General features: G+C 46.4%; 1 protein-coding gene across 8 annotated transcripts in view; it reads right to left on the minus strand.

Annotated features, from left to right (window-relative positions):
- The window catches only part of DOCK11 (dedicator of cytokinesis 11), a 124305-nt gene that overhangs the window by 83661 nt on the left and 15397 nt on the right, over nucleotides 1-25247 (minus strand). For 4 of the 8 annotated variants that reach the window (XM_075068906.1, XM_075068905.1, XM_032776437.2 and 1 more), the window contains exons 1-6: nucleotides 21656-21722; nucleotides 10709-10825; nucleotides 10373-10462; nucleotides 8721-8803; nucleotides 6508-6577; nucleotides 3424-3519 (exon numbers count right to left, since the gene is read on the minus strand). In XM_075068906.1, the coding sequence (XP_074925007.1) occupies nucleotides 3424-3519; nucleotides 6508-6577; nucleotides 8721-8803; nucleotides 10373-10462; nucleotides 10709-10825; nucleotides 21656-21658 (459 nt within the window). In that variant the 5' untranslated portion in view covers nucleotides 21659-21722. Of the gene's footprint in view, nucleotides 1-3423; nucleotides 3520-6507; nucleotides 6578-8720; nucleotides 8804-10372; nucleotides 10463-10708; nucleotides 10826-21655; nucleotides 21723-25247 lie in introns of those variants that run through there. The other 4 variants (XM_075068909.1, XM_075068907.1, XM_075068910.1 and 1 more) reach the window with 1 other exon arrangement.

Consider the following 25247-nt stretch of genomic DNA (forward strand, 5'->3'; position numbering starts at 1 on the left):
GGTTCTGTGGCCTGTGATGGGCAGGAGGTCAGACTAGATTATCATGATGGTCCCCTCTGAGCTTAAAGCCTGAGTCTGAATCTGAGCTGGCACTCAGTTTTGTCCCTCCGCACCCCCTCCTGGGATGGCTCAGTTCTGCAAGGAGCTGAGCAGCACTGATCAAGCAAAGCATTCAAGTGGGTCCACAGCCCCACCGAAATCAATGGGATCACTCATCTGCTTAAGCGTTTTGCTGGATCAGGATCAAAGTGCTCAGCACGTCGCAGGAGCAAGCCCTGAATTAATATCTTTTGGGGGAAAGGGAGGATGTGCATGATTATAGGCTGGGCCCCCCTTCCCCCAGTGCAGAGTCTTCATGCTGCTTGCACACCCTCCCCTCCGCTGGCTCCTGTCCCCATCAGCTGGAAAGAGAAAAGCCAAATGGTTACATTAGGGTCTGGGCCATTCAGCTGAGCAAGCATCCGGGGATTAGTTCCACCACACACAAGGTACTTGCAGAACCTTTCGTGATAAAGGCCTCAGCAATAGTTGCAATCCAATTGTCAGACAGATGTTGTAACAACAGCTTGGGAAACAGTCCAGTGACACAATCTGAACGGGCTCCATGCAACTGGTTGTGTTTTTTTTTGGAGAACACAGAGTAACTTTTATGGACCATTCTTGGCTTAGTTTCCTGACCCATTCACTCACCCCTAGATGCACTAAGTTTGACGTCAGAGTCTCCATAGCTGAGCACCGAACACAGACATACAGAGTGGACTGTGCCCTCCAGTGCTCCACATGCAATCTTGTGCTGCAAGTCAATGAGAGTGTACAACCACGTGCCCTTAGCTGCATCTGCAACTTCTTGCTCCTACCGCACTGGAGGCCAAATTAAGGCCAGGATGTTTGTGATCCAACTACCATACACTGGGAGCTCCAGAGACAACAAAGATGAGACAACTGTGCTCTGGCCCTAGGCAGTAGTCACAAAACCCCCCTTTCCTGGCGACTGCTTAGCAGTAAACACAGGCACATAATGCCTGGGAACATTTTGCAATTTCAGCCATTGGAAAAGTAGCCTCAGATATTCTCAGGTTTGCTATGACTCAGAAATGTATTTCCTTCTTGTTAGAGATCATGATTAAAAGTTAGGGCACGGGAGGTGAGGACAGGGAGAAGAGAAACAGCACTTGCACTCCCATTTTGAGACTCTGAAAATATTCTCATTGCAATGAATGCCTGGAACAAATATGGATCAATGCAGCATTTGAACAACACAGATCAGGTTCTACCAGTAATTTCATGCCTCCATGAATAGTGAATCCATCACATATTTGATCAGGCCATTCACTTACTGCACAGAATCGGAAAAGTGACTTAAATCTAATCCATTCAAATGTAACACAAGAGTCAGTGCTTAGACAGGTCCAGTAAGTGAGCTCCGAGGATGTGACGCTGATGAATTTTAAGTTTAGAGGATAGTGTAAGCACCTTGGCCCTGATTCAGCACGTGTGGATTTACGCAGGAGCTCAAAGTTAAGCACTGCTTCAGCACTTTGCTGAACTGGGGCCTTAGATACTTCAGTGCTGCGTGCTACGGAAAATCTTAGGTTAAACAGACGTGTATTAAACTAATGTTCAAAAGACAGGTGAATAAGTCTCTCATGGGATATTTGATTTCATGCAAAACATTTGAAACATTTAACATCCTTCCAATGGAAGTGCAGAAGCAAGCAGCACGCACAAATACGCTGCATTATTTATATGGATTTTTCCTTTGCAGGCCTGCTGTTACAAAGAATTGTGAGGAAGCTGTACCGCTTTTGGAATGAATCGCAAGAACCTAGTAACAGAGTGAATGCCATATCAGATCAGATCACCGGTACAGCCAGCTCAGTATCCCACTTTTGGCGTGAGGGAGTTGTGAAAGCTTCAGATGAAGCAAAAAGAACAACAAAAAAAATGCTGCTAGACAATTGCGTGGGGTTAGCCAGAGAACTGAGGAGATCCAGAAAAAGAAAAGGTCCAGATATAGTGATTGCCATGGGTTAAACTGGACTGGTGTGCACCCAAATCCAAGCTAACCAGAGTCAAGCTGAGAACGTCTGCAAGAAAAAAGGTTACGCTGAAGCAAACGCAGTCAACTGTAAGCCTGATTAAGTTTTGCTCATAAGCTGACTCACCACGAAAAACATTCTGTACATGCTTAGCAACTGCCAGCACCATTCGTTGCCTAGCACATCGCTGTAGTGAAAGAACTCGGAACAGAGATCATGGCAAGTCTCCTTCTGCAGTGCTCTAATGATGCTGCAGTGTGCCAGTCTGGATGGCTTCAGACCTTCAAAGTGCTACTGCTGTCTCAGAACTCTAGCAACCGGCATTAGAGAAGTCTTCTGCACGGAAGAGCAGTGCTCAGAACCGTTTGCACCAGTTGGCACTAATTTGGGGTCCCTTGATTTTTGAGTCACCTTATAGATAACATGAGCCTGCTTTGTAGAAGTGTTGCACCCTCACAACTCCAGCTAAGTCAATGGGATTGCAGCTGTACATTGATATGCTCTAACGCAAACAGAAGTTATGGGCTTAACGCAGAAACTAGCAGTCCTCTGGCCTGTATGATTCAGGAGGTCAGACTAGACCATCACAGCTCGGGCTTCAAGTCATGCATTTGCTTCTGCACCTCGCTGAATCGAGGCATCCGACTGAGAAACTCAAAATCATGGAATGCTTTGGAGAGTTTTTAGCATCCTAATGAGATCATGTTTTTTCTCCTGAGTTTCGCTGTAGTTTGGATACCTATCCGAGTCTTATCGCCAGATCAGTTTCTTTTAGCAAGTAACAAAGCAGCTGTTTGCTGAAACAACAAATAGATCATTGCCTGAGCAAAATCAATTATACAATTAGTTGGAGCTTCTGTAGCGAAGTCCGAGCTGTGGAGTGCTGCACAGTATCCGATAAAAAGAAGAGCTGATGACTTAGCTGCTGCACAGAAGGTCAGTCCTATGATAGCAGCTCACTGACACCATCCCTGCTTTAAGCACAGATACTTGTTATTTAGGTTAAAAGTTTGGCCATGTGCATACAAGGAAATCAGCACTGCTTTTCTTAGGCCAGCTGTTTTGCTTAATTCAATCGTCCTCCTTTTCTGGGCCTCGGGCACTGATTTAGAAGGCAATCATTGGTTTGCTTTAACACACGTCTTTCCTTAGCCTGCCCTTTGTGATTCAATCCTACTCACTGCTTGGTAGGGTTCAGCACAGATCCCACTGCAGAAAGGGACTCGGGCAGAGGGAGGCTCTGTAAGACAGTTACAGAGGGGCCCAAACCAAAACCCAACAGCCAGTCTTGGATGCTTGGATCGGAACTGAGACCTTGGCTACATGTAAGCGAGACCCCCCTCCGTCACTGCTCTGGCACAACAGCATATGGAATTAAACTCACCTTCATGGTAACAGTGATTGTACTATTGACATTTGCTTTGTACAGCCAGCCTTGTTTGATGATTCCACCTTTCTGAGAGCACAATGAGGAGGAGTCCTGGAACAAAACAGGAGATTAGAAAGAGGCGATGTCAGTGCTAACCAGGTCCTGACCCTGCCACTGTGTCACTTGCAAAAAGTCTCATGGAAGTTGTGGGGAACTTTAAGTCTCATTTACACTAGGAAGTAGCACCGAATTAATCGTTCGAGTGGTATTACCTCCCAACATGGATGCAGTTCTAGCGATATACAGTTCTGTAATGGCACCGTTATTCCTGTACAGAAAGGGGAATATCCATACTGGTTCAGTCATCCTTATACTGGTATAACTGCATCCACTCGAGAGCTTTTTTTAAACTGCAGTATTATACTGCAGTTTAAAAAAAACAAAACAAAAAAACCCACCCCCCTACCCAAACCACTTATACCAGTAAAAGCTGAGCCTTAGCATCTGCCCAGCTCGTCATACTCGGCGTTTTTCCAGCGTAGATCTCACGGTACTCTACGCCATTTCACAGGCAGGGAAATTTCACAGCCAGTCAGTAGCATAGCAGGGATAGAACCTAGGCCTCCTGGCCCTCAAAAGAGCAACTTCCAAGCCTCAAAATTCAAGACTCTACAGAGACTATGGAAATATTCACAGTGCTTTACGTCTGTGACTAAAGTCCCGGATTTCTCCTTGCTGGCAGTTCATCCTTTCCCCTTACCACACTGCTTTTCACTGAAGTTCTTTAACCTAATCCTGATGCAAAAGCTCTACTGGAAAATTACAAAGAGCATAGTCCACATTCGGTCAGACACAAGCTATGATCACAAATTACTTCAGTATTGTAGCTGGGGAACTGCTTAAAAGATGACAATTCTATTATATTTTGAGGGTTTACTTTTGTCTTTTTCTTTTGGGAAAGCACATTGTGTAACTTACTGCACAATACTGCAGCTGGACAGAGTGAGATGCTATTAAAGGAAAGAACTACACGCAGCTAATGTTAAAGCTATGACACAAGCCAACAAAACAACCAGGAAATTCAAGGTTGGGCCCAACAATCAATTCCTGACTATAAAAAGAGCAGCTCCGGTGTGCCTCTAAAAGGAACATCCAGGACATGCACAATAGTCATTAAAAATGCACATGAAACATCACTTTCAAATTTCAGCCTTGGTAAAACACAAGCTGCCTTTTTCCTTTAATAAATTCATCAGCCGTGGTGCCTCATCACCCCATCACATTTAAACACATTTATGCTACAATGTCCAACAATTTTAGACTAAAACTTATTAACAACTTCCATCTGCGGCTCTCCCAGTGTTTCTCCAGAGAGGCAGACATTACTGCTATGTTGCAGTGTCATAAACAGATAGCTAAGAGCTAATGTTTCTTTTACCTGTAAAGGATTAACAAAGGGAACCAAACACCTGACCAGAGGACTAATCAGAAAACCAGATTTTTCAAAGTCAGGGAGGGAAGTTTTGGACTCTGGGTCTTTTGTCTGTCTTCTCAGCTATGAGAAGCTTCTTTCTTCTTTAATCTTCTGTGTCTCAACTTGTCAGTACAGGCTAGAAAGCATATATGCTTTAGTTTGTGTAATAGATGTTTTTTGTATGGTATTTACATGTGATGTAACTTGCTTGGAATGTCCTTTGGCATCCTATTTCTATCTGTTAGATTCGACTGCCTTTTATTCACTCTTATTTTCTTATAGAGCAATAGTCCGATGTTATTTCGATTCTTGATGCGGTTTATTATTCTTATGTCTTTCTTATTCTTAGTATTTTCACTTATATGACAGTTATTCTCTGTAAGATATCGATGTTGAGTTTCTCTCTCTGGTAAGGTTAGGACAAGGGAGGGAATTCTCTTTGTGTTTGAATACGGAGGGTAAGTCTGCCAGCACAGGGAGTTGGATGGCGGAGGGGAGAGATAGGATAATCTACTGTTTCTTGTATTTGGGTTGGTTCTTGTGGGATAAAGGAGACAGGTTCTTGGGTTTGTGATGTTAAAGAGATTGATAAATACTCTTTCAGGTTACCCGAGAGGAAAGTCTGGGATGGGAGAGGGTGGAGGGACGGAGGTGGTTGTATTTCCCTTTGTTGGCGATCAGCATCTGAGTCTTGGGGGTTCCCCAGGGAAGGTTTTGGGGGGCTCAAGTGTACCAGGCACTGATTCCTGGTTGGTGGCAGCGAGATAAGATCCAAGCTGGTAATTAAGCTTGGAGGTTCATGCTAAGCACCCAGATTTTGGACGCTAAGGTCCAGATTTGGGAAAGAGGTTTATGATATGCAGATGTGGGCAATGCGAGGCAGAGTTGTTACAGTGCACATGTTCAAAACTGATCACTAATACTGGGTGCCCATCTCGAAACCCCTTGGGCCTGATTTTCAGAGGGAAGAAGCAGTCTCAACTCCAAGTGATGTCTGCGGAAAAGCACTGAGAGGACGCAGAGCCCCTGGAATGAGGTGAGCACACAGACGCTGGCCCCCAGAAGCAATGGACCCTTTTGAATATTTGGGATCTGATTGCAGGATCTGGACCTCGGAGTGGCGGTGTTTTACACCCTGTGAGCAGGTGTAAGTGACTCCACAAATCGCAAGGCAGGAGAGAGTCAGCCCCCGTGCCTTTGAACGAGGAGCAACACCGTTTTGAAAGATTACTTTACACATGGACACTTCCCTGTTCACTTTTGATTGGAGTAGATTGAATTAAAACCTTCACACCAAGAATTGCTTAGTAATGTTCTTGGCCTCTCCATTTCATACTGCTGCAAGACACCAGATGGAGAGCCAAAGAAAGCATCCAGGGAAAACATCCCAGTTACTGAAAGGAGGCACGTGCCTACTAATTCATCAGCTTCTTGGCTCTAGGAGATTATCTTGTAACACCTGCAGATAGATAATCATCCGCAGGCTTGTCCCAACCACTCAGAAAAGGGAATGGCCCGTCAGTGTGTGATTACCCAGCAAGAGCATTCCAGACTGGCGCTTTGCCTGGTGTGAATTGTTCCAGCCTCAGCGTATAGTGCTACACAGACATTTATCTTTCCCTTACCTCATCCTTCTCAACGTCTTCATCAATCTCAAATATATGGTTTGGAATCTTCTCCGGTCTAAAGGATTTGCTGAAAATATAACATGGTATGTAAGACAGCCACACAAAAGGGAAGAATTCAGGACAATAGTAAAGAACAGGTACCAGTCCTCTTGTCACTGCTGGGAACGTACATGCATGCAATGGGATCAGTAGGCTCAACAACAGATATTATCTGCAAAAATTGATGTGGATGAGTACGGAGAGGGTAGGACAATGGAAGGCCATACATTTGTGCACATCGCCATGACGTGTCAAGAGTGGGTGGCTGCCTAAAAGATAACTTCACCAACTTCAGTGCAGTTATTTCTGGTCCACATGAGCAGGACCGAGTCAAGGGGCCGGCCCACCATTTATTTTGCAAAACCCAACAAAGATCAGATAGCAAGAACATGTGCAAACTGAATGTAATTCAAGCACCAAAGGCATCCTCTTGTGCCTGGCTTTCACGCCACTTGCATGGAGCAGGCCTCTTGCGCGTCAAGCTGGTCGGGAATTTTTTGACATAATTTCTTTTCATCGAAAAATACCAATTTGTGGAAACCAAAACTGTTTGCAAGACAAGGCCCTTTCTGACGAACCTCCTGACCAGAAACATGTTTGGGGAAAAGTACTGAAATTGTCAAGCCATCTCTTTTAGACATTTTCAAAGTGAAAAATTCCAGTTTTCTGGTTCAGAATGACTCTCTGTTTCAAAATTTAAGCCAATAAGCCTGAAAGGGGTTAAAAGGAAAAAGGTTGAAATTGAAACAAAATGTTCACAATTCCAGAACTAAAACATTTTGATCCACCTGAGCCAATTATTTTTTCCAGTTTTTTTGGTTCACAAAAATTTCCAGATTTTGACTTTTCGTCTCAGTTCAGGACAGCAAAACTTTTCAAACTCAAAACCACTCACAGTGCAGGCAAAGGCAGCTGTCCCCTAGCTCTTGTAGTCTGCCTCCCCAGAGGAGTCAATTAGCAAGAAGAGGCTGTCAGCATACCAAGAGAGCTTTGTCTGAAGCGGTTTGAGAGAGGAGGGGGGCAAAACTGGCTCCACACAGCACATAACCACCCATCAATCAGGCATGCATGTGCTTGTCTGAAGATGGAGGTACTAAAGGAGATTAGCCTTTGCCTGGAATAATGTACGGGGCTAGCATTTTAATGCACAAAGCTCTCTTCAGCATTGCCAGTGTTGATGGCTATATTCTTATTCCCCAGGACTGTATTTCCCCACCATGTTAGGCAGAAGCAGGACTGACTTGAGCAAGGACCATGGTGTATCATGCCCTGTGACAGTCAGCATTCAGAGACAATGGGATTCCTGATTCGGGATGAGCAGACTGCACTAAAGCTACTTATTCTGCCACATTCCTGAATTTAGGCTCTTCCTGTTATAACAGCTGATGGAAGGAGGATGTTTGCACATTGACAGTGACCAAACCCCTGTAACATCTCCTGCAGTTCCTTGATACAGTCTGAGTGACACAGACCTCTGGCTTGCAAACCCTAAATAAAGGGCAAGTAAATCTTATGAGAAGATACAGGGGTGGGGCAAACATCAGGGAACAGGAAATATTAGTGGATTGTTGGATCAATAACAATATGTCATAAGAACCGCCAGAGTGGGTCAGACCAATGGCCCATCCAGTCCAGTATCCTGTCTTTGAACAGTGGTCAATGCCAGGTGCTTCAAAGGGAATGAACAGACCACGGTAATTATGGAGTGATCCATAATGATGTCCAGTTGCAGCTTCCGGCAGTCAGAGACTAGGGACACCCACAGCATGGGTTTGCGTCCTTGACCATCTTGGCCAATAGCCACTCATGGACCTATCCTCCATGAACTTATCTAGTTCTTTTTTTAACCCAGTTATACTTTTTGTCCTTCACAACATCCCTCAGCAATGAGTTTCACAGGTTAACTGTGCATTGTGTGCAGAAGTACTTCCTCATGTTAGTTTTAAACCTGCTGCCTAGTAATTTCAGTGGGTGACCCCTGGCTCTTGTGATATGTGAAGGGGTAAACAACATTTCCCTATTCACTTTCTCCACACCAGTCACAATTTTATAGACCTTTATCATTTCCCCTTGAGTCATCTCTTTTCTAAGCTGAAACTTAGACCTGATCAAACCACAGTCTAGCAAGGTTATTAAGCATTCCTAGCACCCCAGAGGGGAGAGACACTTACCACGGTAACATCCGGAAGTCACCCGAGTACTCTTCGTATTTATAGTTCACCACGTGCCAGTCCGAGTGGTACGTTTTAATGCACTGTAAGGAGAATGAGGCATGTTCTTTGAAAGCACCGCATGCTAAGCAAAAACATGCACAACTCTTAAGAATGAAGCACAACTAGCGAGATGCTGAGGCTGGCATTAAGGTAACAAACATACATAATGGGCTGGACAAAGCCTTTGTGGAGTTGTTTCATTTATCTAAACACCACAGAACTCCTTTGAGACCTAGATACCCATGTGATAGAATGGCCGCTTTCAGAGCGCCTCCTCCTGGCCTCAGGGTGACTCTGCAAGATGTCCCCGCCTCAAATTTCTCTCTTCCAAGGGGCTGGTCACCTGCACAATTTCTCCACCAGGTCACAGGCCCTTCCTGGGCAACCCTCCTGTGGCAGGCCATGGCACGACTGGTGCTGGCAGCTACCGCGCTATGCCTTAGCCCAGCCCCTCTAGCTGGGGGGCTCCTCTGCCCTGTTTCTGTCCCGACTCCCAGATTTGCTTCTAGCTTTTGCCCGGAGACATTGGCAGGCTCAGCCTTCTCTGGCCCTCTGGCTTCAGCTCTCCCGCTCGGAGAGCCAGACAGCATCTCTCTCTGCTGCTGTAAGCCTCCAGCCCTTTCTGGCCAGGGGAGGTTTGTGGGTGACCCACAACTGCCTCCTCCTGTCACCAGCTGGCTCTGGCTCCACAGCTCAATGAGGGACCTCTCGCCGCTCCCTCCTTCTGGGATGTCCTCTCCCCGAGGCGCTCCATCCCGCTTGGCTCCTTTGAGCTCTTGGTCCCGAGACTCTCCCTCACCTCTGGGTCCTCTCTCATTTCATACTCCCAAGGGCAGCCCCACCCTCCTCGTTACACCTGACGAGGAGCCCCTGGACTGGGCAGGAGAGTTGCCCGGTTACAATGCACACCTAGCCTCTCGCCAGTTGCACGGGCGCTGGAATCTGCGCTTACCTCGGCCGCAACTTTCAGACCTGACTAGCGCTGCTGAGTGCCCAGCCCGACTGCACTGGGCATCTGCCTCTGAGAGTCGGGCTCCTTTAACGATGTCTTGAAACAGTCATCCACCAATGGCACCTCTGCTGGGGTTCCCCCTCCCCCCCCCCGGCTGTGCGGGAGCTGGGCTCCCCACCAGTCCCCACCCACAGCTGCACAGGAACGACTCTCAAGGGCACAGCTGCAGCTGCCAAGAGGAGTTGCTGCTGGTTCAAGAGTAACCTAGGAGTCATTTTCCATTTGGTGCTGTTCAAAGCAGCTGCCCTCGGGCGTCTCCCTTCCCCAGTCTCATTCCTGCTGATGCACACACAGGAGCCTCTCCAGCAGCTCTGAGGCACGACAGGCAGAAGCAGCGAAGCCTCTGCCTTCCCCGTTCCCATTAAAGGCCTTGGGGGTGCATACTGCACCCCATACAGCTGGGGGCAGCAGGTGGCTCATAAACTGCATCTGCCAGATAGAAAAAGAGTTGTTCCTCCAGGCCTGAAGTTGCAGCTCCCCTGTGTCACAGATGAGGCCAGCAAAACAACTTGCAACCTTATCTGCCATTAGCTGCAGAGCATTTCCCCTGAAGAACAAGGTGCTGCAACGCTGCATGTCAAAGGTCTGTGCACACTACCTCTTTGACAAAGAGACTCTGAGCCTTCCTGTGAGCGTCTTCTGGCACCGTAGACTGGATAGTCCTCTGCTGGCGACCTATCACCGAAATCTGCGGGGAGCGGGGATAGAAAAAGAGACGTCATGGTTAATTGGGCCCATATAAATTGTCAGTGAAAATAATAAATAGTCTGGGTCTCATTCAAGGCCTGGTCACTCCCATTCGACCTGCCTGTAATGCCTTTGAAATCAGTGTAGAAGTGGACACTGAAATCGAAGGGGGTTCCCCAGCGTGAGAGTGGGTTAGCAGAGGGGTGGATTAGGCCTTGTACGTGAGAAGAGGCCAGCACAAACTCACAGACACATCCTCCATCGGAAACATGAGCAGGTCGCGGAGAGGATCGCTGTAGATCTGGGCTCTCCTTTGCAGGACCACATTCTCGTAGTCCAGAGGTTCTACCACTTTGGTTTTTTCCTGAAGGAAAATAAAAGCAGAACAAAACAGATAGTGAAAAACAATTGCAAATGTTGCATCTGAGGCACCCAGCCAAGAACTGAGATTCACTTCCCAAACAAGAGAGTCATCAGTTCCACTTCTGCCCTGAAGTTGGTTGCTACTGAATCCAGGTTATGCTGGGAGCCCTTAACAAATCACATTAATGACTCATAGCACTCTGCCTTTCCACAGCGATGTTCACCTGAGAATTTCAAAGCACGGTACCAATGAATTACTCATTACATCAACCTTACAATCCTCTTGCCGTGTAGGTGAACATTACTACGCACATCCTACGGGTGAACCAGAGGTTCAGCGACATGCCGATGGTCATACAACAGCCTACAGAAAGAACTGAATCATCCTGACTGCTAAGCGCTAGCCGCTGCAGTCCACATGCCCTCTCTCCCTTTAGCGTGGAAAACAAGCTGCCTGGACAGGTTAGCTGCTGTGGTTTTAAAGGTATTTACCATAGTAGTAGTTCAGCTGCACTAGCCTAAAACAATCCCGCTGGACTGACACTCTGACACTCCATGTCGCTTGAGCCGTCTCTGTTTGAGGCTTGTTATGTGATGCGAGCTGACAAGATTTACGCGGCCTCCGGAAGCCTGCCATTTGGCAAGATGAAAGCAACCCAGCTGTTCCGAGCTCTAACCAGGAATCTTGCAGGATGGAAAGGAAGATCAACACAATAATCCCTTTCAACACTTGAAACCCAAATGCTCAGCAATAAATCACACCTCCAGACACACTGAGGTGACAGTTTACGGCAAGAGCGATTGTAAAGTCTCTGGGCCTCATTTTGCTCTCAGAACACGAGCTTGCCTATGTTACAGACATGACAGCAGCACAGCTACACTGCAGCAGCTGCGCCACTGCAGTGCCAAAGTGGGGCCACTTGCTACAGCGACAGAAAGGTTTTTTCATTCGACGTAGGTATTCCATCTCCTCGTGGGTCCATTGACCTAGCAGCGTCTATACCAGGCCTTAGATTGGCTTAACTATCAGGCTGTGAATTTTTCCCCATTCTGTGAAGCATGAGCTAGAGCAGCCTGAAGGCCGGGAACTTTAATTCTCTCCTCACACCCGTTTGGGCCTGATCCCGGGAGACTCTGAGCACCTCCTGACATTTGTTGCACTCCCTCAGGAGCTGCACCCTTGCCAGAGGGCACTCAGCCCTTGGGATGGTGGAGACCTCAACAGGGCCAGGCACGTCGCACCCCCAAACACTCGCCCTTCACCCACCGTTTGATTCTCCTGATCTCACACATGCTGTGGCAGGAGGACATTGATAGGCTCCTGGTATTCTGGACTGTTACTTGTGCTTCCTAGTGCAGTATTTCCCGCTTGCGCAGGGTTTGGAATTCTCCAAATTCTTACGGAGAATTAATCTGCAGAAATTCAAGGATTTGCTTGTAAATTCAAACCCTGCATTGCTCTAGATACAAAGTCATTACAAGCAATTGCCACGACAGAGTCACGTTATGTATTCTGTCATCACTATAAACCACGGCATTCTGATTCCACTTGGCAGACAGAGCTAAGTAAATGTAATGGTGGGTGAACGTCATTGTTACATGCCATTATTTATTCTTTAAACTAAACATGCTCATATTAAGTTTTGGGGCTGGGGGTGTTAAAAAGACAGAGAGTGATGCCACGACACAGGAAGATACACAGCTAAAGCAAACATCCAAGACTCTAAGGAGACTGCACTGACGTATCCCATAGTGTTATACGTCAGGGAGTGGTCAGGCTAAACGCTGCCCTCGGGTCTATGCAGGGTTTTGTCCCCATGTCCATAAGGCATTAGCCACATTAGTAACAAAAGACCAACTTCTGCAATCTTTACTCAAGCAAAACTCCTACTGAGGTCAGGGGGAATTTAGTTGGGTTAAGAACTGATGAATTTGGGCCACAATTCCCTACTTCTCTCCTGACCAGCTCAACAGTTGTTTCTGGCCTCCCTCTACGGCAGAAGGAGAGGCTGCCTATCTGGATGTCTCTTTTGGTTCGCATACTGCACCCATCTCCATGGTTTCTGAGATCCCATTTTCATTTGGCCTCTGACTCCTGAGTATTTTCTTCTCTGGCATCTCATGGAGTTGCACCTGCTGACACTATGAAGGAATTTGGCTTTATGCCTTAGAGAAGAGTTTTGTTTCAGTATATTCATCTGATCTGTTAGCAAGCAAAGGATACTTCCCAAAAACTGCAACCAAAGAGGCAGAAATGCCATTTTGTGAAAGAAGAGTGCTGCGGCCCTGCTGCTTAAGCACAAAAAAGGAAGTGGTGCCATATGATTAAAACTGAAATACACTTGATACAATTTGCATGTGCTCCAACAATGCAGTGTGTTGTGCAAAACTATTTTGCCAGCCGTGGCACTAGAAAATGAGCACACCATTCCCTTTACAAAAAGAGAAATATTAGAAACTTATTTTCTTTAACATCCCTCTATGTGCTTACAAATAAAATACCTCTGATTATGCTATTCTAAGGATAAAATTGCTGCTATTTATGTTTTTTGTTTACTCATTTTAACTGACTTCTATCAATAACATCTCATCAGCTTGAATATAAAGAGATGATATTTCCTTTTAACACCTGCAAATAACTCCAATTCACATTACTGGAAGGTCCACGTGTCCAGTAAGATTAAATAGATTCTTCAATTGTTCTTTTAGGATTGGGGTCCAAAAGAATACTCGACCAATTCAGTAGCCGAGGGCAGTAGCACCAACTTATCTCAAGTGGCACTAACTTGTAAGGTATGTTTTACACTGTAAAATCTTGCTTTATTATGTATATAAAACAAGGCTATAAAATACTGGTTTATATTGCTCTTTTCCCCCGTTTTTCAAGTTTATGAATGGGCTGCTACTAACTTGTATCACGTGCTGTAAATAACGAGTTGACCTATTCCTAACACGTCTGATTATTAAAATGAAAGACTTTTAAATATCCAATGTGAATCTCACCATTTATTGCTCCTTATTTACTTTTTTGCATTTTTCCCCACTGTGGGCAACTGAAATCAATTAAGTGCTTTTCACACTGGTTTAAAGGCCATTTCATTTGCAAGAGTTGCAGTATCCCCAGGAGGTTTTCCATTTGATCAAACACAACTGTTGCCACTCACTTTTAAAAACAAAACTAAACCCGTCTCCGATTGGTTTTCACAAATTGGACGTGCGGGGCCAAGTTGACTGGAAGGCTATGGGAGGATGAACAGCACCCATTGCATAGGCTGTCCCAAGGTCTGGGGAAGGCTCAGTCAGGAAGTCATTTGAGGTTAATTTCTAAAGTGATAAGTAACAAACAATGAGATCTTAACAGTTTTCCACAGCACTTTAAAAATATCCACCTTTCACTTCAAGTTTCCTCGAACTGGCATGTGAGCCAACAGAAAACACCTCTCCGGCAACCTCAGGCCCTGCAACCAGGTTCTGCAACCTACTGAGCCAGGCTTACCAGCCCCATCCCTGCAGGAGGCTAGCACAGGGGCTACATGCTGGTTAGGCCCTAGTTTCCTGCCGTAAGTGGTGCCTGGTCTCATGTGGCTCGTCAGCAAGCAGGGAATTCCATGCCGTGTGAATAGCGCACACAGCTTTTCACGGATACGCTTTGAGCCGCTGCCTTGGCGAGCTTTGGGTTGGCAATGGAGAGCCCTTGTGAAAAGTCGGTATCTAACTGTCCCACCTGATTTTCCATTCCGAATTCTTTTCATGCAGCGTAGTGAAGTAATGCCAGTGTGGATTAGCTCAAGCAGCTGAAACGGTGCTATCAAAATCGCTCTCTGGAAATGTGTGGGTCACCCCCCACACAACCCTCAACGAATTCCACCAAGCTCCGGCAGTGTGCCGATGCCAGCACAACCCTTTAGACATAGACATGATGAGCCCACCAGACAAACTAGCAACTTGGAAAAACAAGAGCTGTTTGTCAGAGAGCCTCTGCACTCTCGCAAGTGGGTAGCGTCTGAGAATTACACAGGATGTGTTACACTACATGAATCACAACCACGTGGAAGACCTAATTCTGGAGACTTCCCAGGACGAGGCCCTGTCAGCGTAAATGATCTGGTGAACCACAGCAGGACAAGGAGCTCCAGCACAGACACTGACCAGCTTCTGTGGACTGTAGCAGGGAGTTCTGTGCAGTTTCCCCTAACTAGGCAGGGATCTGTGAAGCTACAGTGGCCGGTCAAAGTACTGCCAACGCCTCTGATTTTAGAACATAAGAACTGCCCTACTGGGTCAGACCTAAGGTCCATCCAGTCCCCTATCCTGTCTTCTGACAGTGGCCAGTGCTAGGTGCCCCAGCGGGAATGAACAGAACAGGGAAATACCAAGTGATCCATCCCCTGTTGCCCATTCCCAGCTTGACAAACAGAGACTAGGGACACCATCCTTGAACATCCTGGCTAATAACCGTCGAAGGACCTATCCTTCATGAACTTATCTAGCTTCTTATGAACCCTGTTATAGTCTTGGTTTTCACAACATCCTCTGGTAAAGAGTTCCACAAGTTGTCTGTGCATTGTATGAAGAAACACTTCCTTCTTTTTGTTTTAAATGTGTTGCCTATTAATTTTATTTGATGGCCCCTACTTCTTGGGTTATGTTCTTGTGTTTATTTTATTACAAGTCTTGTGACAGCTTTTCATAAGACCCTTGCTTCTGGAGTCATCTGATTATGTGAGACTCTCAGTTAACACAGTTGTTTTTTAACAAAAGGAAGTTACTCGCTTTCACGACTGCAGAGAAGAGATTGAAAATGAAACACCCAAAAGCTCAAAAACAAGAAAGCAAATAAAAAGAACTTGATATTCATTGCTGTTAATGTCTCACCGTTTTCAAGCCAATCTCATGATTTCTGAATGCTTGGATTTGACAATGCTGATACCACAGCAACACTGAGGGGATGAAAGCCAACCTCACCTCCCCGCACCCCCCCTCCCCCCCAGCGTCGGCAGTCTCATGCTTTCATGGTCTTCCACACTCACAGCAGTGTGATGAGAGTGAGGGGACGGGAGCTGAAATTTGACTTCATGTACTTATGGCTAGATCCCGCAGCCTTTACTCAGACGTCACTGCCAGAGCTGGGACTGAGCATTGATGGCAGGAAGTGGCCCTGAATGTAGCTGCTGGTTAGCATCCCCGAACAGCTCTCTGATTTCAGTCTAACAGATGCACTGTGACAACGTGCCAAAGACTCGCTAGTGATGGGCAGAAACATCCTAAAAGTCACTTTCCTGGCTTGCAGCTTTATATCCTGCATGCACAAAAATAGAGTCTGACTTTCTCTAAGCCAAGCTGCTTCCTGAACAAACCAGCCCTTAACACGTTGCTCTGAACATGCACCAGCATTTGCTGCAGTGCCAATTAAGGTAAATCAATAAATCTGATGGCAAACTAAAGTCTTGAGCCTGCATTCTCCTTCACACTGAGACCCCTTTCTCCAGCTCTGGCGGCAGGGATGACTGTAATTCCTGCCTACCTTAAGAGTCTTTTATACTGCAGAAGCAGCGTAACAGGGCTGCAGGGATTCACTTTGTGTCAAAAGAGAAAAAATCCTGGAAATGAGCCTGGATTCCAAAACTATTTCAACCCCCCACCCCCGCTTTGACAAGAGCCAAATTCTTCTCTCCTTGTTAGGTGGCTGACGACCAGTTAGCAAGGAGAGATTCTAGAGCACATCCCAGCACGGGGGTCTTTAAAGGAACTGGTGTCAATTGAATTATAAAGACTTCAAGGTCTAAGCATGAACCCAAGCCCTTCTTAATGAGAGCGCTAGCAATTGGTGTTATTGAGCTCCTAAAAATAGCCCAGCATTTCCTCATCTCTTCTGCTCTAAGGGGCCTCTTCTGATTTTAATGACATTCAACAAAGCATCTTACATAACATCCCCCCTTTATGTATAGCACCTGATGGCAGGGTTCCCCCGAGACTCCAGCCTGTCAGGAGGGCTCAGGGAGAGCTGAGGACACCTGGCACCCTTCAGGAACAGATCTTCAGCTGTATGCGGGGAAACTTCACAGACCTACGGATCTGAGCTCTTAGCCATCTTGTCCAGCCACCGGCACAAATGCAAAATACTCACAAGGGTTTGCAAGGCTGGGCCTTTGGGTATCAAGAGCCAAGGGTATTTTACGTTGCCTTTTTTCAAAGATGTGAGAAGTGCGACCCCTTAACTAGCAGACTCTGCAATGCCCAGCCAGGCAGGGAGGTCAGAGAGGGGGTTACGGCTTTCTAGTTTGCTCTCAAGCATCCCTGAACAGCATCACCTAAAGCCTGAATGGAAGCTGCCCACCCACATGTATGAAATAGACACGAAATCACAGGGTTTGAGGTCAGTTGACATGTTTTCAGTAAAAGATAGTGAAGGACAGCACCATACCATTTTCAAGGGCATCAAATCTCTCCAGCTAGTCCTCCCTGTATCAGCTGCAGCCCTCATTGGCCCAGGAACCCATATTGCTGAATAACTCCGCTGGGTTCATGGCAGAGTCACATCACACTCATTTTACTTATCACCAAAACACAACCCAACTGCCACAAGCCATAAGATGAGTTAGGGCAATGCCTTCAAAGTGAAATCGAAATGTGCAGGTCAAGTCTTTGTAAACAAACTTGACTGTGACCCCATAGCACAGCTATGAGCCAGGAGAACCTGAATTCCTTGGCTACAGGTTGTCGCCCACTTAGAGAAAAGTATTTTTATGTGCTTGATGCAAATTATAACTGCAGACTGGTAGGATGGCAAGACAGGCATCACAAATATATTTTTGCTCTCCGGCACGTATCAAAGGTTGCAGATCTAACAGGGCGGGAGATGAAGCTTTTTAAGCCCTCAAGGAAGATTTCAAAAGTCTTCGGTTTTTTTGCTGAGTTCTGTTAAACTGCAAACCACAGACACCTACTGGTGTAAATGATTCACCCTCTTGCTATTACATCAGCAGATGGCTCCAACCGAATCGTGACAGTAGAGGAGAAGCCATTGCACTAAGTAATTATACAATCAGAAGCCGACTCTACGGGGTCAGCTGACATTGGAGCACAAGGGAGCTTGGCTACCTCAGCAACAAAATCCCTCTCCCTCTCTAGGGAGAATCAAGATCGGCCCACGGAAAGAGAGAGGGGGGTCACAGTCACAGACATGGCAGGTGTCGACACTGGGCTGCATTAAACTGACAAGCTTGCACACATTGCTCCATGGAGGAACGTTTCCCAACCCAGTTACAACACTCGTTCTGTACAGCTCGTGAGGGTCTGGTCCCACCCCACGGCCTCTGCCAGGCACAGCAAAGCAAACCATAAACCTCAGCAATTTTCTACATCAGTGACTCTGTTGGTGGCAAAGAAATTCTGTGCTGATCTCTCTTTGCCATGTGAGGAATCAGGGCTGCCCATGGGGATAGTGCCAAGCTAGGGCAGCGGCAGAAATCTGGAGCTTCTCTGTAGGAGATGATGAAGCAGCCTCTGGTCACTGTCCTTTTCCACAACGCTGAGCAAATTGCTCCTGGCTAACATGCACCAACAGAGGATATTTTAAAGCTCAGCTGAAAGAGACAAGGGCCTGTGTCCCCTTACTACAGCAGGGTTGACAGGGCTGCTTTGAGTTCACAGGTCTCTCCTCACCTTCACCTGGAGAAAACATGCTGGAGCTCGCGAGGGGAAGGTCAGCTCAGAGGCATGCTGCATTAGTACCTCCAAGGGTAGCTTCTTTGGCCAGCTAGAGGGAGTGTGAGCATCATGATTCCAGATATGGGGCGAGAGGTAACACGTGGGGGGCAGCAGGGAGATGGTCTCAAGGGATGTGTCTGGACAGACAGCGGGTGTGTTTCTCAGTCAAGTTAGCTCAACATTCCTGAGAGCTGCGCTGAATCCAGGCCAGTACGGCTGAAGCCATGTGACTACAACCCAGTGGTCTGAGAGTGTTCCGGGTCCCTCTCTATCCCAAGCCAAGGAGGCCCTCGGTGTGTCATCCAAGATGGTGGTCATCATAACATAGCCTAGGAAGCCTCCTAGAGAACAACATGGCTTCAAATACGCTAGCCTGCATCTTGACAGGGCTTTCAGCTGCATTACTCCATTGAGACAAACTCTTTTTGCCCAGCCAGGCAGGCACAAGGCTCTGCCATTGGTTGGGTGCAGATACACAGAGTGAGAAAGCTCAGAAAATAACCCCAAGGCAAAGCTGTTTTGTCTCTGCTTGGAACCTGCCATCACCTGTCTGGCTGCCCAAACCCTATTGAGCGACAGCCACGTATAGGCGCCCCCCGAACATGCAGCTTATGGGCACCAGGGTGTGTACAGCCACGGAAAACAGTTACAGAGGACTTAAGGAACGGGTAAGTGAATGATTGATGCATCAAGGAGACAGACTGAGGGACTCCGGAGGCGGACAAGGAGTCAGACAAAGAGACCTGTCCTGTATCCATTTGCAAAATTGATGGAATTCTTTACATTTTGTTTCAGAACAAGGTCTTTGGCACACTTTCTCTAAAAAGAAAATAATATTTTTTTAAACGTCACTAGCCCAACTTTCATGAGCTGCCCTATAATGACAATTGGAGTGTTCATGGGATTGAGGACAGGACAGGAGAGTTCCAGTTCAAACTTTCCAGGCCAGTACAACAATCTCTCTCCAATGGCCTCCTTTCTGCATCTGCTGAATTTCTTACAAACATGTTTATTAATCAAAACATACTTCAATGGCCTCTTTCTCAGCGTCCCTTTTATTCCAAATCACCTCACATGGTGAATAAAGTTAGGCATTTGTACATAATTTGCAGAAAAGATTGTTTCACAAAGATTTGAGAGTTTTCAAAATAGTACCTTAAGAGAACAAATATAACAAATTATTTCATATCATCAGTCATGTCAGGGTGGCTTGCATTTAAAACAAATTAACCCAGAAGAGTAATTGTCCATTAATCACTTCACGCAGTCTGTTTAGACAGTACGTGAAAGACTCATGAGTAACCATCAGCTCACATTTCCTGCTCCAGAACGGAAGTTGGTCATTATTTAACCCACAGCCCCAGTATAGGAACTAGATTAGACTTTCACTTCTTGATGCACAAATGCCAACGCGTTAACACCAACGTTATTTTTCAGTAGATGAGGCTTCCCCTGCTAAAGTCAACCTTTACTGCAGCTTCTTCACTGTCATTTAACCTTGCACTAAAAAACTTTTGTTTGTGGATGAGCCTGTGAACAAGAGATGTCATGTTTTCTCACTGTTACTTGATGGAGAAATATCTGAGACTCAACTACACACATCCATTCATCACAGGCGCACACACACAAAAAAAAGAGATGGCATCCTGACCAGAGACACCAATAATCTGAATAGTAAGAGTGACAACTGTCAAGAGCACTGGACAAAAGAGGGGAAATAACACAGATCACATACAAATCTAAAAACATGCATCAGGCTATGCAACTGTTGCTCACAAAAATCTTGGTCAGCTTTTTACAGTATATCTACTTTCTATTTTCTCTGTTGTAACGCCGTAATGCATTGATTTATGTATGAATACATTTCTAGGATGCATCACATAAAACCCAGTACAAACTAAATTTTAAAATAGGTCCTAAAGGACCAACTAGATGAAAAATATAGAAAACATGAGGCAAAAGTTAAGCTGAGGAACTGACTGAAAAAGGTGCATTTATATATATATATAAAATTAAAATGACAACATATAATTTAACATTTTGGACAGGCTAACCACAGTGGCCCAGCCAGAGATGCTCAAAAAAGAAGAGGCGTGTGCATGTGTAATACACTCACATTGGTTTTGAAACTTGCAACCTCTAATTTCAGAAAGGGAACAACTTCCGAGAGAGGTAACTAACCTGGATACATAAGCATATAAAAACCACAGACATCACTTCTCAGCTTCTGTTCACACAATTTGTTTGTGAAAGAGTTTACACTGAAATCTACCTCTAAACAAGTACACTATGGAAAAGTGAGGAATTTTTACCAGTAAATAACCATAACAGAAGAAAAGTATCTCTAACACCAAACACTTAGAAATCATGAATCAGGCTCCCCAAACTTCATGAGACTGGATTAAAAATCATGAAGTTGGTTTTTTTTGTTTTGTTTTACAAAAACTACTAAGTTTTGGGTTCTTTCTATTTGCCTTCTGCTTCCTGAGCCATGTTTGGGTCACTCTAGTCACATTTTCAAACTTTTCACTGCAGCCATTAGAGCTAAAACTTTCATTACCAAAAAAACAAACCCACCACCACCAAACCGAGATTCTTACATAATTTCTGACTCCAGGAGCTGGGACTTACAGAAAAACATCAACCCTCATGCAAGTTGGCAACACACATTCATCTATGCAATGCATGGAGGACAGCGTCATTCTTCCTACAAAGGGATTATACGTTCTAGAAGAGAAAACTGGGAATCAGAAGTAGTGAAATAGGCATAACCCCACCCTTTGTATGCTCCAGGTGTTTTAATGGACTCCCTGAAGCACAGGAAAATTACAAAAGACATAAATGCTTTGTCACCTGTGAGTGCACACTTTTCACAATGTGATCACTCTCTAGCTGACCTCTCAGTCCTCATCCTGAAAAGAAACCCCGAAAATGCACAACACTTTCAAAAAACAAGCCTGGGAGCTTAAGTTGGTTTCTCTGCTATACATAAAAATCACGGACTGAACAGAGGTACTGCATTTATGGCTTATTACAACAATCTGTAACCCACTAACCCCCTCTTTTTGTCCTCTGACTGCAGAGGTGTTAACGGGCCACTGCACCTTGAATGGTCCCTTACCATATGTGCTAACTCCTTATGCTCAACACTCTGCTCCACCTGGCATTTTGCTGTGATCTGGGAGTTCCTTTCCCAGACCTGGGGAAGAGCTCTGTGTGGCTCAAAAGCTTGTCTCCGTCACCAGCAGATGTTGGTCCAATAACAGATATTCCCTCCCTCACCTTGTCCCACTGTCATTTAACAACACTTATTGGCACCAAAAAATTCTAAGGACGTGAAACAAGCATCCATACAGCTGTACAGAGCAGGGCCTCAGAAGCAATGACCATTGTGGCCAGCTATAAAATGTGGGTGCACCCTGTTTTTCGTTCCTGTCCCATCTCCCCCCAAACCTGCAGAGAGGCCAGAGCACAGGTTCCCCCAAATTGGGACAAAGTGGAGCAGAGCTAGGGGCCCGCAGTTATACACAGACTCCCAAGACCCTGTCCAGGGTTCTTACAGAGATGATGTGTCCTGGGCAGAGTGGTCTACAGGGGGGCTGGGAAGGGGTGTGCAAGGGACTGCAGACAGCTTGGAACTCAGGCACATGTTAATTTTGCTTTCATAGCAGCCACCTGTGATCCCTCTGGCAGCCCGTCCACATGGCAGCAAAACTTGGCTCTGGAGACCAGACTTTCTGCTGCCTAAAGTTTGGGAAAGTGTCTCTCACCTCTGTCACCATGGGGGACTCTCTCTAACAAGCGCCATACAAATCAAGTCCTCCCTTTGGCAGAGCACAGTAACATGGCAAATATTCCCCTCTCTTCCAGACCTTACACCATGTCCATCACTGTGGTATCTGATCTGGGCACCTCTTTGCCATCTGCAGGATTTCTCCCAAGGCTCTGAACACAAAAACTCCTCCTGGCTGGGGCTCAGCACCCCCCAGCCCATTTCTCCCACACCGGACTGTCACCACTCACTGCCTTCTTCTTTTATCCCCAGTGCCGGGTCCTGATGGGCTGTACTGCCCTGCTGCCTGTGCGTCACCCCCTGTAACTCTCCCCTGCCTGCTTCGCCGCTCAGAGCTGACAGGGAGCACAGGGCTAAGCTGGGACTTTCTGGGTGCTCAGGGCCGCAGGAGACCAGCTGGCTAATGCAGCCCACCTCACCCCATGCTTGTAGGCTGCTGTGTTATTCTGCTCAGGCCTGGACTTTAACGAGAAGCAGAGTGAACACAACAGCTTTCCTGTTCTCCTCCAAGGGTTCCTGTCGGACAATGCAAGTAGTGGAATGGCCAGCTTTGGCCGGAGCCTCCAAGAGGATGGGAAGTCCCTGCTTTAGGATGAGGGGGTAAGCTTCAGAGAATTTGCACAATGACAATGACTCTCAGTTTCCATTTGAAAATACAGGCTTAGATTCTGGCATCTGCAGCAGCACCATCTCCAACGAGGTTGTCACTGGTGTAAAAGCAGCTGTAACTGGGCACCCATGTTCTGCCTTGCCACGATACCTGCACAGTACCTCCCGCCCCTGTCCAGGTGATTCCTGCCAGCGTAACAGCCTGTGCGGGACATGGGCTGAGAGCAGAGCCGGCACAAGTTGACTAAAAGGAGTAGATCATGCCCTCTGATACCAGAGTCCACCTGGAAAGCCTCTCCAGGGACCCACTCCTAAAACATCTTTTACAAGTTCAGGTTTGTGGGAAGTTGGGGCATTTTTACCCCAGCCTGAGCCATCTGGCTGCCTCTTTTCCAGCACATGCAGAGAGGCACACGCCAGCCAGGATGTGGCCCACAACATGTGACCATACGCTGCATTTGTTTCACAAAGGAAGTTTTAGCCGGTAACACCCGCGTATACGTCCCAGGCAGGCAGAGCCAGAGCAGAGTGGTGCAGGAACTCCCTGGCCGACTCAGACTGAAAAGCAGCCGACAAAGTACCAGCCAGCATAGCCCCACTCAGAACCACACCCCAAAGGGGATTCTAGAAACTGGATCTTTTCCATCTCTTGAAACACAGTGCTGACTCCTCTAATTATACAGCAAGGGCTTGCAGAGTGGGGTCGGTGTTAGTTTAGGTCACTGTTTTTAGGAACCACGCAGAGACTGGAAACGGGCACCGCAGTTTCTAAGGCGTGGGGCCTTGGAGCTAAGGCCAAGCCACTGTTTTTTCTGGGAGTCGTTTTTTAAAAGCATTTCTTTACTGCAGTGAGTATGCTCAGAGTGTCAGAGATTCCTGCTGCAGCTAGCAGGACTCGGGGTCGCATCCACCGTAGGCCTGATGATCTCCCCCGACTCCAACAGCTCTGCATTGCTCTAGTGATACACAGCAGTCAAAACCGGACAGCTTGCTGGGCATTCGCCTTGCTCCAGCGGAGTCTGTGATTGGCAGAGCCCCCCAGGGTTAAGAGCCACAATATGTCACCTTGAACCACCCACTGCTTGTGACTGCAGGCTGCCTGTACGTACTCTGCTTTGCAACAGAATCCCTGGGCCATTGCACATGGGGAAGTGATTTTTCCTGACTTGTCAATTTGATTTGAGCCACATTTTAGATCCAACTTTTGCCCCACAAGAACGGCCATACTGAGTCCATCCAGCCCAATATCCTGACATCTGACAGTGGCCAGTGCCAGGTGCCCCAGAGGGAATGAACAGAACAGGGAATCACCAAGTGATCCATCTGCTGTTGCCCATTCCCGGCTTCTGGCAAACAGAGGCTAGAGACACCATCCCTGCCCATCCTGGCTAATAGCCATTGATGGACCTGTCCTCCAAGAACTTATCTAGTTCTTTTTTGAACCCTGTTATAGTCTTGGCCTTCACAACAGCCTCTGGCAAGGAGTTCCACAGACTGACTGTACATTGTGTGTAGAAACACTTCCTTTTGTTTGTTTTAAACCTGCTGCCTATTAATTTCATTCGGTAACCCCTAGTTCTTGTGTTATGAGAAGGAGTAAATAGCACTTCCTTATTTACTTTCTCCACATCAGTCATGATTTTATAGACCTCTGTCGTATCCCCCCTCAGGCATCTCCTTTTCCAAGCTGAAAAGTCCCAGTTTTGGCAATCTCTCCTCATATGGATTAATGTTTAAAAATACTGCTTTCCCAGAGGGGCAGCGGAGGCCAGACACTAGCTGAGATCAGTCCCAAGCAGCAACATGAAATCAGTTTGAGGAGGATCAGAGCCATAGTTTGAGCCCAAGGCGTGTGCATAGAAAGTTGTAACAATTCTTAAATGTTGAAGCCACATGATTTTTTAGGAGGGCTGTACGTCAAGAATTGCTCTCTTGAATGACCTCAAATTTGATCACTAACACTGTCCTGGATCCCCATGAGCCACAGCAATTTTCAAAAAAATCTGTTTAAACATGTGGATATTGGAGCACTTAGAAAAATCAGCTGTTAAACCGTAAGCTAGTCTCAAGGGTAATGAGAGTGGCATCACTACTCCCACCCCCAGAATGTGGGGATCTCGGCTTTCAGTTAAAAAAGTAAGTTTCTAGCCCTCAAGTTTGCAGACGATGTAACCAGAGTGTGACCTAAGGACTCAAGAAACAAATAAGAAGAACCCAAATGGAGAATTTTTTTTTTTAAAAAAAACCCATGCATGTTTTGGGGGCCTGACATGATTTCTGCATGTTCAGGGTTGGTAATACTGAATCTGCA

The sequence above is a fragment of the Chelonoidis abingdonii genome, chromosome 8 (genome assembly GCF_003597395.2).
Source record: "Chelonoidis abingdonii isolate Lonesome George chromosome 8, CheloAbing_2.0, whole genome shotgun sequence".
Taxonomy (NCBI): domain Eukaryota; kingdom Metazoa; phylum Chordata; order Testudines; family Testudinidae; genus Chelonoidis; species Chelonoidis abingdonii.